At 34.2% G+C, this 22,377-nt stretch overlaps 1 protein-coding gene across 1 annotated transcript in view; it reads left to right on the top strand.

Annotated features, from left to right (window-relative positions):
* The first annotated feature begins 398 nt into the window (after positions 1-398).
* LOC106465162 (iroquois-class homeodomain protein IRX-6-like) overlaps positions 399-22,377 on the top strand; it is a 35,115-nt gene continuing 13,136 nt past the window's right edge. The window contains exons 1-3 of the mRNA XM_013925363.2: positions 399-457; positions 14,142-14,408; positions 20,692-20,804. Of these exons, the coding sequence (XP_013780817.2) occupies positions 413-457; positions 14,142-14,408; positions 20,692-20,804 (425 nt within the window). The 5' untranslated portion in view covers positions 399-412. The remainder of the gene's footprint in view (positions 458-14,141; positions 14,409-20,691; positions 20,805-22,377) is intronic.

Genomic DNA, 22,377 nt, shown 5'->3' with positions numbered 1-22,377 from the left:
ACTCGAACGTGAGGCTGAGCAGTTTAGTTTCTGCTGTTATTTGGACAGTGTTAAACACTGTCGCATAAAAGAATAGATCTGCCTCGTCTCTTTATGATTTCCGACCAACTCCGCTTGAAAATATCTATCTTGTATATAAGACTCAACTACTACTTTACAGTAAGTTATAAGAAAACAACACATACGTTATATTAACGGTATGCTTAGTACGCGAAACTAGCCTTTAATCTTTGAAATTTAAACACACACATCCCACCCCACCCCCTAAAAAAAACAAGGCGTATGGTCATCGCGAGTACGTTCTTTAGGAAGTCTGAGAAGAAGAATACAAGTTTGACTGACCATTGATTGATATATAAGAAGTCACTGACTGACCAGTTAAATAATAAAGAAATCATCAAATATATTGACCATGTCGTATCCTCAATTTGGTTACTCCTATCACCCATCTCCACAGGTAAGATACTTTATATATATATATATATATATATACACTAAAATATATAATTTTAAAAATAAAGAATAATAGCAAAAACGAAATATTTTATGAATTGTCGCAAAAAAATTATATATAGCTGGTAAGAAAGTAAATATTGTTGACACCTTCCCATTTTCAGGAAAAGAACTTATTTAGACAGATATACGCCATTACAATACACGTGGCTAAACCTTAATGTATCTATAATCAGAGGGTTTCCAAGGTGTCAAATCGAAACATTTTTTGTAAGGTTGAAAAAGTCAAGGTAACTAAACTTCAAGAGATAATAAATACCACTCTCGAAGAAAACGTTAGTATAATTAGAAATCTACACATACAGTTTTTTAAATATTCTATAACTTTAAAAGCACTCCTTCAGAAAGCCTGTAGATCACAAAAATACTTTCCGTATAACACAACCAGAAAGGGAAAAGGTTGAGAAGAGGATGCAATACTCTATGAATATAGTAGTGGTTGACAAAAACAACAAGATTTGTTGTATCTTCCCAACACCTGTCTCGACCTAAAGCTTGAGAGCTTGTGAGATTCTACAAAAATATGTAAGTTCCTTTTCCTCTCCCAGAACCCAACACCCAGGGCCATAATCATCAATAGAGTGGAGAAGAAACACTCATGTGCAACGTTGATCCCACTTCTTACTTAACCAATCGCATTTCAGTCTCGGAAATGTATTACCGTTAAAGTCGATTTGTTATATCAAGCGTTCCAGTGGTGAATGTACATGTACATAGGAATCCATCTTATATACACAGAACTGGTTCCGGACACATGTTTTAGCTAGTACAGTAAGGCAACATGTCCATCTAAATGCTACTGCTTTCCATGATCCACTAGCTTAAAAGTGTAATGCAAGTTCCTGTAATCTTCAAAGTGTTCTGCAGAATTTGTTGTCGAAACAGAAACTTGAATTTTAGCCGTCTCTTGTTCTTTCAAATGACACGTCTGCTATTCTGATACAGAAATTTGCTTCCGATAAAACTGTATACAAACTTAAGTAAAACTGTGTACAAATGAACATAGATATCGACTAAAAGATAGCGAATACTTTATTTTAGAAGCTAAAGTTTTATATTTAAGATATTTGCTATGATATAAATGCACAGTTTGACTCAGAATTAAAGCGTGGAATTTGTTCAGAAAATTTGCTTTATTTCTCAGGCAGTGTAGATGCTCACACTTCGTCATCTTGGGAATGAACTCTTGGATTAAAAAATGGCATCTGTGTGCTGTTTGAAAACTTCAATTTAAACATACAGCAATACTATTCGTTTTGAAATTTACACAAGATTTTTTGAGGCAGTATACGACCTATTTATTGGTTCCTCTGTCTACGCGATTAACGCTAACTGTAAAGTAAAACAACTTTTCAAGAAAATCTGTAGACAGTGTCGGTCTTACGCACAACAAAGACAAACGACTGTTTGTGCTCTCGCATAAGAATATCACTGGCGATTTAAAAATAACATTTAAAAATGTATTTACTATATTTATATTATGCCAAAAATATGTGATTTATAATTTCTTGATATAACACTTAGGCATATAACTTGAGCCTTAATCAAACCATTTTTAGAGGCATAAGTCTCCTAACCCTAAAACTATCCACTTCCTCCCATATTAGAGAGCTATGTGATCTGATTTACCCTGATAGTTGGGGCTTTGCACCAGGTTTCCGGACACCCTGTATAGAAGAAGAGAAAGCCCTAGTAGTACCCAAGATCCCACTATTAATCTTCCAACGTTACGTAGTCCTGTTTCTGTGAAACATAATTAAATATTTTTTTTGGGGGGAGGAGTCGTTATCCACCAATGCCTAATACGTGGATTTAAAAATAACGTGAAAGTATTGGGTTGAGACTCGCCACTATCATCTTTCACATTTCGTGTCTTTGGAACATCTGCAGTAATGTAACGTGAATGATGGTGAAAAACCACATACTAACCAGGGATTCGAACCCGCGACCTTCAGATTGCGAGTCGAGTGCCTTAACCACCTGGCCATGCCGGGCCTATTAATTTCGTGACGACCTAATACAAAAGCCAAGTTAAAGCGCTCAGTATATTCACACTGAGAAAAATAGATTCAACAGTTCTAGACTTACGGTTTTTCTGTAGCTCACCTACAGAACATGTGCAAAAGTGTATTTCCTGACAGCAATCTCTGTCCAGATAACACTCTGTAAAACACAAACTTAAGTGAAAACCCCACTAGTGTCTACAAACATATATTTCACAGCTTCTTTAAACAAAAAAAAGGAAACAGCATTGCATTTACAATGCGTTAAATATCATATTATTTTTGGGGTACTCGATGTGTGTTTATTAAATGAACAAAAGAACAGTTTTCAGACCGATAGAAAACAGTCGAAATATCTTATTAAAGGCATTTCTATCTTATACAGATTACTTTCAGTCACCGTGGCATCATACATAACTGAGCCATGATGATCAAAAACTTTAGAGAACTTAATCATTTCATCAAGTTTCATTCAAGTTTTAAAATATTTGGAATAATAACGAATCAAAAACCTCCCGCTATTCACATATTATTTTGACTATATCATTCGTATTAACAAACTAACAACCATCTAGTTTCATTGGTTCATCTAACAACCATATAGGTTTTATTGGTTCATCTAACAACCATATAGGTTTTATTGGTTCAATTAACAACCACATAGGTTTTATTGGTTCAATTAACAACCACATAGGTTTTATTGGTTCAATTAACAACCACATAGGTTTCATTACTTCGACAAATAATTCCATAGGTTTCATTACTTCAATTAACAACCAACATAGAGGGCAAGTAGCTGGTCAACACCACTCACCGTCAACTTTTGGGCTACGCTTTACAAACGAATAGTGGGATTGATCGTCACATTATAATGACCTCACAATTGAAAGTGCGAGCATATTCGGTGATGGGATTTGAACCTGCGAGTAGATCGCCCTAACCACCAGGCCATGCCAAGCCTAAGTTCTTAGAGGATTAATGTATAGATGACTCGCTCTGTCCTAATGCTTTACTAAACCTTACCAAAACATATATAATGACAAAATATAATATCAAATTATTATAAATAGCGTCTGTAACCTTATATCAGTTCATATTAAACATTCAGTACTTGGTTGGTCCTCCTCGTACTCTAATAACCTCCGCAAGGCAACGTGGCATGTTGTCATTGAGGTTATTGATGTAATCCACTGTCATCCCAACTTGTTACTAGAAGGTGCTTCAACTCAGCTACAGTAGATGGTTTAGGGTCGTGGTTATCAATTTTCTAACTCAGTTTTGCCCCACTGTTCTCAATGGTATTGTAATCTGGAGATTTTGCTGATCGTGGTAATCTTGTAATGTCCTCCTGGTCGAGATAATCCTAAAAAATTTGCGCACTATGGGCAATGGCATCGTCGTCATGGAACACAATGTTATTTCCAAACCTTGCCCTAGCATATGGCAGAAATATCGTCTCCATGTGATGCCTGTAGAAGACACCACTGACTTTTCCCTAGAAGATATGAAGAGCAGTTTTTCCACCATGATGAATAGCTGTCCAAACATGTACTGCACCACCTCCTGTGTGTCTCTATCTTTCCTCATCTGTTCTCCAGCAAACGACGAATATGAATCCTGGCATCACCTTTAACAAGCCAAAAACAGGACTCATCCGAAAAGATGGCATGTCGCCAGTGTCCTAACTGTAACTTGGCAAGCTGTCTTGTCCAATTAACAAAGTGACGGCGGTGAATTCTGGTTAATATCACTGCTCTTCTTGATACCCTGGAATGATTGTGTTCATGCCATTCATGTCATAAGGTGTTGCAAGACTTCTTTCTACCTTGACATGTTAACCTGATTAAAACACGGTCTTCTAGGGCAGTAGTTTTTGGCGTCTACCAGTAGACTTTCCTGGAATATCGTTTCCTGTATTCCGATGATATTTCAGGATTCTGGATACAGTACACTGGGGGCAATCTACTGTTCTGGTATTGTCCGTTTGATTCATACCATTTCTGGACAGTCGAACAATTTGACGCCTTCCAACTTCACGTGACGAGGTCTGATTCTACAACAAGTACAGATAAATTGTCTGAACAAAATGTTGACCTGTTCCGAAAAAGATTATACCAAAAACACACTCTATTATACAAAACAGGTGTGTATGTATGTTTTAACGAACAAATGCTCAAAACAACTTATACAGACCAGACTAACAACATTTACACGCTTGTCCGATCATACGCTACCTTCTCTGTTACTATTCAGGTATTTACCCCATAACTACCCCATGCATATAGACAATAACATCAATATAGAGCAGTATGCAAACATTTTGGCAAAGACTGTATAACGGAACTGCAGGCGAAATACACGTTTTTCTCATGTTTGACTTTCGACCCCCTAAAATAAGAACGGTGGACTAAATAAACAAAATGAGAGAAAAAAATTCTGGGCGTATTGGACAAAGGTTTATAACTTATAAAATGGTTCTCAAAGTGTAGTTCGTGGACTACTGGTAGTGCGCGGGCTTGGTTAAAAATGCACGTCACTGACACGCAATGCCACGGTCGAGGCCATGAGAGAGAATGGAAGAAATGGGGTAAAACCAGTAGGTATTTTACCCCACCAAAGCGGTCTGCAGGCGAAAAAGCTTGAGAATCACTGTCATAGAAGTTTCAAGATGATTGACTAAGAAATATAGGGGTGGTGCACAACAGTAAATGTTGTAAAAAAAAGAAAGAAATATGTCTCTCTCTCAATGGGAGAGACATAACCAGCCACAGGTTCGAGCTGTTATCAGTTAGCATCAATACGTGTGGATAATTTATTACGTAATCCTCATATTATAGCAAGATGAAATGAAGTTTTGTGATTTATATAAAAAGTGTGACTCGCTAGAAACTGTCAGCACTTGTTTTCAGATAAAAGTTTAAAGTTAAACACGTCTAAATGAAAACTTGATTCTGCTTAATTCTTATGCGACGTTTCAAGCAGACGCCCTTCGTCAGGTAGTATATACCGTGTTACATATAAATTAGGCTAAGAAAAAAATCGTTGAATGGTTAGAATATACAATGGTTCTAATTATTACTGGCAGCACATTTACAAATTCGTGAAGAATGTTTTACAATTTGCTTAATGAGATTATTTTGTAAGGAAAGTTTTAAATTATTATTTGCACTAGTTGAGGTTCAATAAGTGAGTGAGCTTTATTTTTTCCTCTTTCCTGGCATGGCCTGGTGGTTATGACGCTCGACTCGCAATCACAGGTTCGAATCCCGTTACCGAACACGCTCGCCCTTTCAGCCGTGGAGACGTTATAATGTGATGGTGAATCCTAATTTTCGTTGGCAAAAAGTAGCCTAAGAGTTGGTGGTGGGTGGTGTTCACTAGCTGCGTTTCCTTAGTTTACTACATTTAAGTTAGGGACGGATAGAACAGAGAGCCCTCGAGTAGCTTTGAGCGAAATTAGAAAACAACAACAAAGTCATTTCATAGTATTCTAGTAAAAGTCTCTGTTCTACACATCAGAAGAGGCTACGTTGTACATTTATTATGAATAACTATTCTGAAAACAACAATAATAAGGGCAACTTTGGAACAGTATGCTAATGAAACAAATGATAAAACAGAGATAATTTAATCCGATAAAACAACAACAACATTTTTTAAAAGGTTCAGAGGTTTAGCTTTAACATCTAGCCTTATTATGTTAAATACACAGTTTCTTAAACTCTCGATTTAAAGAGGGAAAATACCCAGCGACAAAGCGGTATGCCTGCGGGCTTACAATGCTAGAAACCGGATTTCGATACCCGTGGTGAGAAGAGCACAGATAGCCCATTGTGTACCTTTTTGCTTAACTTCAAAGAAACAATTAAGGGGAAGAAAAAAAAACAATAATTCTCAAGATATGTTTATCTCAATAGAACAGTACATTTATTTATTCACTAATGTATAACAAGTTGAGATTTCTCGATGAATACATCTGCTAGTAATTAAATTAATTCACAGCGCCACAGATGGACTCGAATCTTTTCTTATATTTTAAATAAAACTATGTTGTATCAGAGTATCTCATTTTATAGATTCTGTCTATCTTTATGAGAATTTTTGTATTTATGGCAAAGCTACTACAGCTATTTACCATCGTCCCTAATTTTAAACTACCATCCAGAGAGAATACAGCCATTAATCACTACCATCACCATCTACATAAAGTGATTGACTCTTACTCTTATAATGCTTCCACTGCTTAAGTTGTTTGAAATATTTTGTGGAATCGCACGGATTCCAGTCCTTTTAGCAAGCTTTGAACTCCAGAGCTCAACCACAGGTTTTTATACAGTTTAACGGCCCTTAGGACGCAAATTATCTACGTTGTTAAAACATTTACTTTGAGCAATAATATACATATCACAACTCTTGATCTCAGACATCTAATTCTGGAAATTAGTTTTATAAATAGAAGTGCATGGAAATATCCAGTCAAATAATAATGGGCCTGAGCCTTCTAGGCTAAGGCGGAATCTAAACTCATTTTACTCATTAGTCGTAAGAGGACATCTCAGAACAAAAAGAATGAAATGTTGTTCATCTCTATTACTTATGGGTATTTCAAACCATAAAATATTTTAAAAACAAGAAAATATATCATCCACAACTAAAAAAACCGTTAATAATCAGTAATGAAAGTCTAAAAAGACCGTTAATAATCAGTAATGAAGTCTAAAAAACCGTTAATAATCAGTAATGGAAGCTAAAAAGACCGTTAATAATCAGTAATGAAAGTCTAAAAAGACCGTTAATAATCAGTAATGAAGTCTAAAAAACCGTTAATAATCAGTAATGGAAGCTAAAAAGACCGTTAATAATCAGTAATGGAAGTCTAAAAAGATCGTTAGTAATCAGTAATGAAAGTCTTAAAATATCTTTGATAATCAGTAATGGAAGTTAAAAAGACTGTTAATAATAATTATTGAAAGTCTTCAGACTTCCATTACTAATTATTAACGATCATTTTCAGACTTCCATTACTAATTATTAACGATCATTTTCAGACTTCCATTACTAATTATTAACGGTCATTTTAGACTTCCATTACTGATTATTAACCGTCTTTTTAGACTCCCATTATGATTTTTGTTAACGATCTTTTTAGACTTCCATTACTGATTACTAAAATCTTTCAATAATTATTATTAACAGTCTTTTTAACTTCCATTACTGATTATCAAAGATATTTTAAAATAATCGTTAATAATCAGTAATGGAAGTCTGAAAATAATCGTTAATAATCAGTAATGGAAGTCTAAAATGACCGTTAATAATTAGTAATGGAAGTCTGAAAATGATCGTTAATAAGTCTACATCCTTTTCTGATGACTTAACAAAAGAACAAGAGTATTTGACAACTTTCGCTTACATTACCAAAATGAAATATAAATATATATTTCTAAGCACAAAGCTGCACAATGGGCTATCTATGCTGTGCTCACCATGGGTATCTAAATCCAATTTTTAGTTTTGTCAGCATTCAGACTTACCTCTTTGCCAATGTGAGGCAAATAAATAATATACTTGATAGAACTGTTGATGGATGTTGCACACACATTCTAAAGATATTTGTTTCTTTGCCTATTTAGAAAAAAACTTCACATTGGGGCTCCCTCCGCAGCGGGGAATTTAACCCTGTATTTTAGCATTATGAGTCCAGAAACTTACCGCTGACTCATCGGAGACTTCATAACATAAAAAACGTCCTATTATATAAAACGATGACTGATTGATTTTTCATTTTCTGCTCATCAGTAGTTTTTGTATAAATTCTGAAATGATTAAAATGTTACAGGATCTTGGAGTTTTTGCATTAAAAAGTTACCCTTGAAGAAAAGCAGAAAAAACAAAACGAAAACTAAACGCACTATATTTTATAGTTTATATTTGGTTTTTATATAAAGATGTTATCGTCAACGGTATTTACTAAAAAATTGGTTACATCTAATTAGAATATCTCAATTGTATTTAAACGATCGTACACAAGCATTCACATAATTAAAAAAGCCTCGTCTCATAAACCAAAGAAAATTACTTTAATTAAAAAAACATAGTAGCCTTTCACAAACAGTGTTTTATTTTTCATAAAAAAAAAAGTTAAAAGTACTTTACGTTAATAATTGTATTTTATCCATCTTTACTGGCTTGTTTATTAAAGTCATTTCAATATTTTTAATTTACCACCCTATTTATACAACAAATAGATGTCATTAGATGTAACATGATTTCTCGCTTACTGTCCTTTGGAATTTCATAATCCTCAGGCTGCGTTTATTATAAACTTAAGTGCTTTGTGTCACTTAAACTTCATGGCAGTTAACGATTCTGCCTCTTATCTTGTTTTCCAATTAACCAATATCTCGAGGGTCTGTTGTTAGCCGCCATGAATTACTTAACCGGACGAAAAAAAATTAGTATTCTGGTTACATGAAATTACATCATGTAAACCAGGGAATTAACACCAAAGGAATTATGGGAATTTCTTTCATGAATAGTAAGCGTATCGAACGTGTCCAATTCTATCGTTTCTAACCAATAGGTTTTGTCAAAGGTAACTGTCAAAGATATTAGAAATGTATACTTAAATTTGTAGCTTGCTGGAAACATTTAAAATCCTTTTAAATTTTATTTTTAATTGAATAAATCATAATTAAAGACATGTCTTTATCGCCAGAAAAGAAAGATAATAAAAAAGATAATTCGTGAAATCGCAGTAAAAATTGTTCACTGAGTACATTGGTTGGCAAATTGAGTGGATATATGGGGTTAACTAACACAAGCAATTCGTGTAATAGCTACGAATCAGCTAGGTCTTGAGATTCTCCAAAAAGTCCGGGCCAGCTATATTTTTAGTTGTTGTTTTTTTTTTGTTGTTTTTTTTGCACTGTTCACACATGTATATCAAATGTAAATGAAAATAAACAAGTATTAATTAACGGAGAAAATATTTATTCTGAATATCATTTGTTATCCCAGCATTGAAATTTTAACCTGCGAAATGCACTATAAAAATACAGAGATATTTATTTCATCATAAACATTCCTGGCTTTCATTTGTGTATAATGGTTTACGCTTCAATCTTTATGAGAATAAACATACCCTTTCTTGTGCAATTAAGGTGTATTATTTCCTGAGCTATCGATGTAAAGTTATAAAACTAACTGGAATATAAAAATCATCAAGTCACATGCTAACCATAGCCGATAAAAAAATTTGCGGTGGAACAGAATGCATCAGAACTACATTATGGCATTGATTGGCGTTACTTAGTGATTGTGACGTCAACAAAAAATGATATTTTTAGAAGGATATGTAATAGCTCTTTCCAACGCAAAAATTCGTACATTCGGATTATAAACATGTGTTCAGATAGGGGATGATAATTTTCAAGATGGGTGTATCCCTTGTACTTAATGGCATTGGAAAGCAAAGGAATGTGGATCAACTTGGGGACCCAGAAACGTCCATAAAGAAACCTACAACAAGTCGTAACCAAGCAAAGTGCTTGTCTTAGGACAAAGATCAGTGGCAAAACCGTCCACGTGCCAAGAACAGGACGCAACATAACCAAGAAGGTTCTCGGTTAAGAAAAGTGACACAAGTTGTCCTTATGGAACGTCCGTTCAACCGTCGCATAACCCAAGGAGCTGGCGAATGAAAGAGGTATTTATACTATACTATACAAAAAAAAAATACTGGCCAACTCGCCAGACGCACTGACTATGAATTTCTGTGTAGTCAAACTGTCAAAAAACAGGCAGTGAGAAACCGTCTTCCTCGTAAATTAGATGGAAAACATGGCAGAATGGCAGCTAGCTTAGTTTCTCTTCATCTGTACTAAAACTTGTCTAATACGTATATTTGGAATGCTTACATTACAAACACACACGGACATAGACATGTTTCACATGATAATCGCAGAGATAAGGGATTCACAAAAGACGAGTACTGTCACAAAATATAAAACACACACACACACACAAAACGTTTGTGTATGCACAAACGTTCGGACAGAATGGAGAAGGGGATATCACGTTTTTAAGATAAGTGAACGCAATATATTTTTTTTTAGTTTTATATCTTAAATTCCATGGAATATTTAGCGTGACCCAAAAACTGCATAACTTACATAAGATTTGTAAGTATTGTGATCTTCTAACAATAACCTGTTGAACTGATATATGAATTGTAAGTATTGTAACCTTCTAACAATAAGCTGATGAATTTACACGTGAATTGTAAGTATTGTGATCTTCTAACAATAAACTGTTGAACTGATATATGAATTGTAAGTATTGTAACCTTCTAACAATAAGCTGATGAATTTACATGTGAATTGTAAGTATTGTAACCTTCTAACAATAAACTGATAAATTTACATGTGAATTGTAAGTATTGTAACCTTCAAACAATAAGCTGATGAATTTACATGTGAATTGTAAGTATTGTGATCTTCTAACAATAAACTGTTGAACTGATATATGAAATGTAAGTATTGTAACCTTCTAACAATAAGCTGATGAATTTACACGTGAATTGTAAGTATTGTGATCTTCTAACAATAAGCTGATGAATTTACACGTGAATTGTAAGTATTGTGATCTTCTAGCAATAAATTGTTGAACTGATATATGAATTGTAAGTATTGTAACCTTCTAACAATAAGCTGATGAATTTACACGTGAATTGTAAGTATTGTGATCTTCTAACAATAAATTGTTGAACTGATATATGATTTGTAAGTATTGTAACCTTCTAACAATAAACTGTTGAACTGATATATGAATTCTAAGTATTGTAACCTTCTAACAATAAGCTGTTGAACTTATATATGAATTGAACGTATTGGAATCGTCAAACAGTAAGCTGTTGAACTTACATATGAATTGTTGGTACTGCGGCGATTGCCTAACAGTAACAGTCAGCCATTTCGTATTATTCAATAAAACGTAGCAATAATTCTTCTACAAAGATTCCCATTAATTTACTTTTAAAATGAATGCAGCTAAACGAAAAACAAACACCCGAATGATTTTAAATGAATTTATCATCTATCAAAAGTGCATTTTAAGCTAGACAAATTGAATATAGCGTACAAATACAAAAATAATATCTGAAAACCAGTTCCATGTTTCCTGTTGTAACCGGAAATTGGAACATTAACATTTCATGGATCACGCACCTAAGTTAATTTAAACTACTATTTAATGAACTAAAAGGACTCAAAAGCTCATAAATCTTAAGCTCTAAAATCGAATATTTCTAAATACCGTGTGCCTGTGTGTATATACAATGTACAAAGGGATAATGTTCTTATCTAATATCACTGCATTACTTATATTTGCATTTTATCGCTTTATGTGTTATCTAATTTAGATTATAAATCTAAAGATCTATTATACATTACTTATATTTGCATTTTATCGCTGTAGGTGTTATATAATTTAGATTATTAGTCTAAAGATCTATTATATATTTTTGGCTTTCTAAACTTTGATACTGTGGGAATATTATCATTCACAATTAGGAAGTTGATAATAAATTCGAGTAACTCAATAAAACGACAAATATAGGTTATTATATTATTTTTATTAACGTCTAGCTGATATTCTTCTTAATTTCTTGCAACTATTCTAAATTCATCTTGAGGTGTTTTGATAATTAAATAGTCAAGTTGGTTCGATTTACTTAGATTGTGCAATTTTATACTAAATTAGGCTCACATTTGTTCGCCATGTTGCTTTAGTGTCGCCCTAGTGGTACAGCGGTATGTCTGCAGACTGATACCGCTAGAAACCGAGTGGTGAGCAGGGCAAGATAGCTCTTTGTGTAGTTTGGTGCTTAATGACAAACAACAACAAGAAGAAATCAAATAAATAGTAACTTAAACAGCTATAGTGTCGAGCATACAGTAAATAGTAGGCCTATTCTATGATGCTCTACAGTTCCGTAAGATACTAAATAACTATAACCTCTGAGACACAAGTACATATGTCAATTATACTCTTCTATCAACTTCGTTTCATTACGATGAAATCATCCATCTTTCCACTGCTTATAAGTGGATTAATTTCATTAACGTGGTGGCTTTGGGCTCGTAGCCCGAGGATTGCGAGTTCAAGGCTGCCCCCCTGTCATGTTATTATTTCCTAGAACAAGACACTTTACCCCATTTGTTTTAGTCTACCCAACGGTATGCTGGGTCCCTAGCTACTAGTTGGGAGCTAACCTGTGATGGATTGACATTGACATCCCATCCAGGAGTCATGGGTCACTGTTCTCATCTTCTTGTGTCATTAGAACTGGAATCCGAAAGCACCGGTCTTACTTGCCATTTAAAAGCACTGCAACGATTTTTTAAAAAATTCCCAGGAGTTTTTCTAGTATGCAGTTGATCACAAATTGTGCAACTGTAAAAATATTTATGCAGTTGAAAAATTCACCTATATATAAGTAAGTTCAAGTGGATAAATAAATAAAAAATTAACATTATAAAATTCAATGCCAGAGTTGATAAATATATGTATTTACTAGAATATTCTTCATTTTTTGGATCATTTGTTACTAGGCCTGTATATATGAGGTGCAATAAGGTGTCATGTATTAAAAAATGATTAAATTAAAATATAATCGTGCAGTTGAAAAAAATAAATTCTTAGAAAAAGCTCTAAAAATGTCATTAACACTCTGTGTATTAAAGCTTAACAAAATGCAAGAAACTTAGACACAAACTTTGTTGTAACATCCACTATAAGAGAATCCGTATCAGTTAACGTTCTAATGAAACGTATACAGGACTCCGTGTTCAGAGACACTAGACTTATTCATCTCTTAAGCTAAATTATTTTCTTCAGATCTCAGTTCTTATTATTTTTATCCACTAACTTATCCAAAATGAGATGATGTCATCCCATTAACCAGTCAATAAAGATATTTAATAAAGTAGTGCGCAAGCATTATTTACTGTAATATTAACCATTTACTGGGGTGATCAGCTCAGGATAATTGGAATCCTTAGTACCCAATCAGATAAATTAGAAATAAGCTAATTTTATGCTTTCATGGGGGTATGCATAGCTGTGGGTTGGAGCACAGCAAATACTCCTAATTTTAATCTTAACTTAAAATTAATTGCGCATGTTAGACTTGCTAATTGATATTTAATTTGACCTAAAACGCTATGTGTGTGATCAATTTCTTCATATATTTCACCTGTTAGATTGTGTATTTACTATACAGGTAATTCTGTTGCTTGTCACCAGGTTTTTACTTGACTCTCTTTCACGTGCTGTTCTTATTATCATCAGATTAGCTGTTGAAATGTAAAATATAGAAATGTAGGTTTTAATTTTAATATAAGTTATTTTATACAATCAATACAAGTACTACTATTTAAATAGGCCTGTACTATTGATATTAACATTACTTCAGTTATTGATCAAAATCCCAAGACGAAAGCTATTCCAGTACTAATCAGATACTCTTGTCTCTTACCCATCCTTAGTTCCTAATGTCTACTCAACCCAGACGAAAGCTATTCCAGTACTAATCAGATACTCTTGTCTCTTACCCATCCTTAGTTCCTAATGTCTACTCAACCCACACCAGGAGCTTGCTGTGACTCAGTACAATCAGTATCAGCTACGGCCAATCACCACAGTGCTACTGCCGCAGCCACCGCGCCTGTCTATCCTCTCACTACCCCGTGTGACTCCCGACTATTGCCTCCTTATCCACGCTTGGCCGGCAGTTTTGCGATGAGTGGACTCTTTGGTACAACCTATCCGGAACCCGCGGGCTGTATTACTGCTCTTGGACCTAACGCTCCGACGTTCTACACCTCTCTGGTACGAACTAAACTTTCCTTAAAAAATAATAATATAATTGTTTTTTGTGATCTTTGACTTCATTTAGTTATCTTGCTTAACCAGTTCGTTTAAGGCCAAGAGGTAAATATTTCCTAGTTTTGGAATGTCATACAAATTCTTAACTTGTTAAAAAAAGAAACCCTCGACTTTTCCCGTTTATCTTTTGGAACTATTAGTCGTCATTGTGTAAAAAAAAAGGGAAACTAATCAAAAACATGCATTACGGCGATATACATCTCTCAACATATTTCGTTAACAATGTAAAACAAGTATTATGAAAAAATTATCGCTAAATAAAAAAAGCTGTGTAGGGCTGCCTACTAAATAGGACATATCACTTGATCCGGCTAATGATCACTTATCAAACTAAGCTGTCGCGACTTTATATGGAGAATAAAATCCCTTCATTACTGGCTTCCCCACTTTGTCTATCGAAAACTTGCTGTTTGAATATAATGTCAGCTTTTAACTTTAGAATACTACTTTTATGACTCTTTCACAATAGAGCAACATTTTACGACTGCAAATTGTGGTTCTACTTTTTAGCCAGTGAAGAAGCCAGTAATGTAGGGATTTTTTTCTCCATGTAAAGAAGGATTAGTCTGCTATGTGATCATTAGCTGGATCAATGATATGTCCACTTCCATGCCTATCTTATTTGGCTCCTTTTTTTTCAAGTTCAGTAGCCAGCCCCAGATAATTTTTTATTTGGCGATAAATTTTTTTTCATAATACTTGTTTGTTTACTTTCTATATGATGTCGTACATGGATTACTAGGTTATGAGTGTATTCAGAAGCTGTATAAATGTTGTATAGAATAATAATAAAATAGGTAGTCAAAGATCGCGAAGACTGATTTGCTCTATCATATAATGATAAAATTATAATTACTACTTGAACGAGGTAGGCGTTAGGCCTGTTGAAGAAAATGATGATGAATGAAAATGAGAAATCTTGGTTGTAGCAATTCGACGGTTTTCGAGTTTGTAACGTTCTGGATAGCTTTAAAGTGGCATATACACTGGTGATAGCGCGACTATGCCAGGTAGCTCTTCTTATCTAGCTTCTGATAACCTGTATGCGTAATTATTTTTTGTTTACTTCTTCACTTCATATATAATATAGGGTTTGGTTCCCTAAGGACACCTATTGTATATTGTACAAAGCATTGAGTATTCTACATGTTACAATCATCCAATGTTCATCTATTATTGGCTTGTAGTTCCTGTTTCACCCCGTACGTAAGCTTTTAAAGGAACATCAAATTTCTGTAAGAAAGCTAACTTCAAGGGGTAATAACATCGTTTACGCTATAATTATGATTTTTTTTAAATTTTGCCCAGAATGATAACAAAATAGGTAGTCATAGATCTTGAAGACTGTTTTTCTCTATCAAATGATGATAAAATTATAGTTACTGCTAGAATTAGCTAAGTGCTAAGCCTGTTGAAGAAAGATGATGATGAACGAAAATATGAAATCTCGATTTTGGCTATTCGCCGGATTTCGACTTTTAGAAGCTCTGGGTAGCTTAAAAGCGGCATATACACCGGAGTTAGAGCGACTATGCCAGATAACTGTTCATATCTAGCTTCTGGTGACCTGTGTAGAAGAAAATCCAGATTACTTTTGTATTGCATTAATACGAGCGTCCGTACCAATCCGACATAGAGTACTAGTGCACTCTCCGATAGCAACTGACAGGAACCAGCTGAAAAAAAAAGAGCATTTACATCTTTAAATACTTGTGTTTGTCACTATAGCTGACATATTATAAACTGCTGTTATTGTAAAGCAACACTGAAGTGTACCTCTCTTATTGCATAACTGTATCAGTAAACCTTTATCTCTTAATCTGTTATTGTTTGACATACTTTAAAACTTTTCTCCCGGTAGAGGGATTTAACTGTAACTCTTAGTATATGTTAATCCGTAGTTTACTTTACAAAGTTTCTCTCGGTTGAGAGATTTAACTGTAACTCTTAATATATGTTAATCCGTAGTTTACTTCACAAAGTTTCTCTCGGTAGAAAGATTTAACTGTAACTTTTAATATATGTTAATCCGTAGTTTACTTCACAAAGTTTCTCTCGGAAGAAAGATTTAACTGTAATTCTTAATCTGTGAATCCGTAGTTTACTTCACAAAGTTTCTCTCGGTAGAAAGATTTAACTGTAACTCTTAATATATGTTAATCCGTAGTTTACTTCACAACGTTTCTCTCGGTAGAGAGATTTAACTGTAATTCTTAATCTGTTAATATGTAGTTTACTTCACAACGTTTCTCTCGGTAGAGAGATTTAGCTGTAACTCTTAATCTGTACTTCACTAAAGATGTGTCACTGTAAGTCATAATATACACTACTCCACTTCTGCCCCACTACAGATGTGTCACTGAAAGCGATAATATGTTAGCCTATAGTGTACACTACTCAACATTTGCCCCTCTACCAAATAGTGGCATCAACTGATAATATGTTATACTAGTATACTTTATTCATTATTATTATCACATGTTTGTTATTGTAAATCAAACTTTTGTCGGTCAGTAGCGTATTTAGAATTATTTATCTTCATTAAATACCAGTCACCATATGCTTTCTATCTGTTATAGGTTATTCGCAGGCTCATTTCTTCCCTTCTCAGTCACATTATACATAGTAATTTTACTAATTAGTCTAACCTGAATTTCTCAGTTTCCTTTCTTGATTTGAATAGTAATTTATTGCAAACCACAATTTAGCCTGCTTCACATCAGGAAGATCATAAAATAACCCACACATCACACTTCAACACGTATTAGTACCGTTAATGTGCTTTCAGAGGACATCTAATAAATCTTAACTAACTGACCAATAAAATACTCATGTCTCTAATCACTGTGACTTTATTTGTAGAACTTTAATTATGGTTGTCAACAGACCTATTAAACGTTGATTACATCTCATACATCTTGGAATATTTACATTATCATTTCTCGTGGGAAGTTTCACATAGAGAAGTGTGTCTTATTCACTGCTTCTTTACGGTATGTATATCCTGTTTTTGATTAATGCTTATTTTAACTGGTATCTTGATATTTGAAACTAATGTTAATTCACTATTTAATTTAGAATGGTCCTATCTTTTTCCTTTCGGTTTACTGATATAATTTATTAATATTTATTTTTGAAACATTACAAAAATTTAAAATCAATAAAAAATTGCTATAGACCTAAGGAGCCGGGCGTAGCCCAGTGGTTAACACAACTGTTAATTCAAGGGTTTATGGTTTGTGTCCCATTGACGCAAAGTTTCATTTTGCATTTTGGGGCCATGAAGCGCATTATAAGAGTGACTGTCAAATTCCACTATTTGATTACAGTAATACAAGAGTTGAGGTGTGTTGTGTTTACTAGCTGCCTTCCCCTTTTATCTATCAGTTCAAAATTAGGAACGGCTAGTGCAATTAGCCTTTGGGCTACGTTTGTCTGCTCAAATAGTGGAGTTTCACCATCACTCCTGTAGCGAAAACACGGCCCGAAAGTGCGGAGCGAGTTTCGGAATGGAATGCGATCCATGGATCTTCGAATTAACAGTCCAAGCACGCTAACCTTTCGGCTATGCCAGGCCGATACAGGCCCGAAGTAGACAATGCGTGATAAGAAAATTAAATTGTAGAGAGCTTTTAACCCCATCTTAGTTAGGCAAAGAAGGGTTATCCTAAGCCTGGATTGGAAATATGTTATATGCACACATCTATTTATGTTAACACTAACTACACAACAGTATAAGATAAGGAAACTATTATATCCTGCAGAATATGGATACATGGCGTGCAACAAAAGAGAGAATAATTTGAGACTGATATTGAAGTAAAACCAGCTATAAGATTTAACAAACATATATAGATAGATTTAGTTTTAACAGTACCTTCAGTTGGTTGAATTAAAAAACGGCTTGACTCGAATAACGTATGAATTAAGTGGTACTGACAGTATATTTGAATGGTTAAAAGTCTCCCAAAATTCCTAAAGACGTATTTTTCTACCAAATATCAAAACACTTTTATTTCAGCAAAACAATGAGAGTACTAAATTTACGGAACAGTTAAAACTGACAGAATTAATGTGCTTCAATTTGCAGGACATGTACGAGAGCAAGAACAGGGATCATTATGAAAACCTGTCAGGGATTCTCTGAAGAAATGAAAACATGGAATGGAAAGTTAAAAAAAAAGGAATAACTATACTTTTAGTTAACAAGCATTTTGATTTTCATACTTTCCGTTAATATGCATTTTAATCTGGAGGCTTGCCAACCTTCAGATTTTCACGTTCAAAAGTCTTAAAGTTTGTCGTAAATTCACATGGTTTAAAAAGCATAGAAAAATATACTTGTTGGTGGAAAGTATAAAGACAGTTTTCAAACTAATGTTGAAAATTCATTGAAAAAAGATATTAACAAATGCAGGATTGTGGACGATACAGTAACGACTTTGATTCGAACATTGATGGTGATAATGTAAGGGTTTGTTTATTTTTTTAGAACAAAGCCACATTAGGCTATCTGTTGTGTCCACCTCGGGGAATCTAACCCCGAATTTAGCGTTGTAAGTCCGTAAGCTTACTGCTGTCCCACCGGAGGATCAATGTAAGGGAGAATATCAATGAGCTTAAAATAGAACTTTAAAGCACAAAAAATAAAGAAATATACCATATAAACTCTTTGTTTTATGAGGACTTTTAGAAGATAGTTATAACCAAGCGATTATTCTCGTCCAAAAGAAAACATTTTATCAAGTATAGCTAAGAGTTCGAAGTCAAACAATTACTTCGGAGAGGTTTTAATAAAATTCGTACATTCATAATCTGTTAAAAATCACTGAGCTATTCATTAATAAGAGAAATGATTTCACTAAGCAAATCAATATTTCAAAGAATTATTGTTATTATACGTTATTGTTGTTAGTTTTTTAACTCACATCTATTTCCTAGTAAGGCTATTTTATCACCCCCCCCCAAAAAAAAACTACAGTTTGTCTTATTCACCATTACATAAATAACAAATCTAAATAAATGTCATTGTTTTAGTTTTTCTTACCGAGTTTTAATACTTAAGTTTTCAACCCAACGAAACTCGTCTTTTGCTCGTTCATACGTGCGATACAACAAATCGAAAATGGCCGTCGTGTTGAGGTAAAATTGACACCAATAAAAGATTATGACCGTGTATACTGTCAGGCCGGAAATGAAGTTTTTAAACGCAAGTCACGTTGGTGTAAAAATATAAATATATAAAACCTTGGATGTATTACTCAAACATATCAACTTCAAAAAATAAAATATAACACTTTTAAACTTGATTTCAGATTGGTTATCCAATAAAATCGTGCTACTTAATAAAGAGTTTTTAAAATGCATTACATGAAATAATGTACAAGGTATGATACTTATCCTCACGGCTAAGTCACTGTCAAATATTTTGTCTTTTTATTAACAGGTTTATTTGAAATTTCAAAATATATATTGTGAGGGTTTTGTTTGTTTGGTTGGAATTAAGCACAAAGCTACACAATGGGCTATCTGTGCTCTGCCAACCACGGGTATCGAAACCCAGTTTCTAGCGTTGTAAGTCCACAGACTATTGTGAAGGGTCTTGAGTTAATTATTTACTACCCCAATTTACCGTTTAGCGTTAAATTTGTTAAAACGCAAGAATGAGAGGCTGACATAGATCCAGAGAAATACTTAACGGTTTAATTGTGCGTAGAATAAAATCTGTAAGGACACGTTAGTGCTCGAAGCACAATTTTGTTACTTGCTTTATGTTTCATTAACCCTCAAGAAATCGATTTGCACCGTTTACTACCGATATCCGGTTCAGATATTGCATCATATTGAGTAATTTCATAACCATAAATAATTGGTAAAATCAATAATTTCCTTTGTAAAACACATAGGGCCCCCATAAAAATTTGTGGAGGTAATTGTAATATTAATGAATTTTCTTGCTCATATATTTTTTGGGTAACTCGTGTTATTAGGAACCGTGTAGCTAACAGGGGGAGGGAGGTATGGACCTATAGAAATGCGTGCAAAAAGCCGAAAGGATCTGTATTCCAATGTGTAATTCTATGATTTATCATATCATTGTCCCTGGAAAATTTAACGCGTTGTTTATACTGGTTTTGAAAAGAAATCGAAGATATATATATATATATATTCTAACACATCAGTATATTCTACTAAATTAATTTTTCTTCTTAATTTTCCGTTCTAGACTACAGCGGAAGACCTAAAGGACAGACGTCCACCATGGGGTACTCTCACCCGAGGATCAGCTTGCTACACTTACGATTCTGCATTAGCCGCTTACACTCCATACGGTGACAGGTAAGTACTTTATCTACATTATTTACTATGCGCAAAACATTTATATATATTTTCTGGCATCTTATAGCAAAAGCCCCATTCATGTCACAAATTTAGTATGTCAGGAAACGTTTTCTTCTGTATTTCTTCTATTTATTTCCACGGGGCTCCCTTCTTGCCTTCCCTAATTGGCAAATGGACGACGTAAAGATTCCGATAAAGACCACTCCATTCCACACTTTAGCTTAAATCTACTTTCAATTTTTCATACAACTGGTTATCAATTTCAGTTATCACTTCCTTTGTTCACAAATCCCTTGACATTCGTGAAAAGGTATAGAAACATGTTTCTATTGTGCACACTTTTTCCAACGTATTTAGCACTTACAAGTTGAGGTACTGCGCATTTAATTTCAAGGATTTGATAATAATCTATTCATAAATGTCAAGTATGTGTCACTACAGAGGATTGGGTGTGTTATATTAAAACTATTTTGAATATACAATTCAGCAAGTCATGTGACAAACACAGCCGATATAAATAAGCGATGGAACGGTATATATCTTACCTTTATGCTAACATTATTTGACATTACGTAGGTGGTATGATGACATCAAAAACCGATCGATTATATCAACACAAAATATTCATACACTCATATCATAAAGATGGGTTCAGATTAGGGATGTCGAGTTTCCAAGACGAGGGTATATCTTGTACTTAATGCCTTTGGAAAATAAAATAACATGGATCAATGTGGGGGCCCAGGATCAACCAGTAAGAGGCCTGCAAAATGTCTAACCTCATCTGTGGTAAGTGAAGTGTGGTGTATTGTGACAGATGAAAATTCACGAACACAAAGTTTAATGGAAAATGTCGTTCACATGCCCCGGGCAACACTACGCCAATTAATCAATTGGTATCTTATTCTGTGTGATCCGACTTTCGAAATGAGTGCTGAGAAATTATCGTCCTCGTATACCAAATGGATTATGAACAAACCAGCATAGAGGAGTGGCATACTTTGGACACGACAGCCATAAGGTTTAGTGTAGCTTGGGGCACGTGAACGACTTTTACCACTGCCTTTTGCGTTCGTGAAGTTTCATCTGTTATAAGACGCTGCCTTTACTTACAACGGCTGAATTACGACTCAACGCAACATAGCTATTGTCAGGATGCACGGTTTTCAGATAGAGCATGACCGGACGTGGCAACATAGACTACAACGAAGTAGTGACGCTCAACCTATATATATATATATATATACATATTTACTTATTTTAATATGATGTAGGTTCTGGAATCTTAATTAATGGAACTGCAGTTGTTTTATGTAATGATTGGATACATCAAACCCGCCAGTAAAGTTTCATATAGTAATTCAAACGAAAAACCTGACATACATAAGTTTTCACAACAACAATTTATGAAACCTGATCTACATCATTTTCTTTAGTAACTGGACATGGGACCTGACGTACATTGTTTCCTCTAGCAACTGGACATGAAAACTGACCTACATTGTTTCCTCTAGCAACTGGACATGAAAACTGACCTACATTGTTTCCTCTAGCAACTGAACATGAAAAC

This window comes from Limulus polyphemus, unplaced genomic scaffold (genome assembly GCF_000517525.1).
Source record: "Limulus polyphemus unplaced genomic scaffold, Limulus_polyphemus-2.1.2 Scaffold1853, whole genome shotgun sequence".
In the NCBI taxonomy this organism is placed as follows: Eukaryota; Metazoa; Arthropoda; class Merostomata; order Xiphosura; family Limulidae; genus Limulus; species Limulus polyphemus.
The sequence above is the reverse complement of the archived record's forward strand: the minus strand, read 5'-3'. Positions and strand labels throughout refer to the sequence as shown.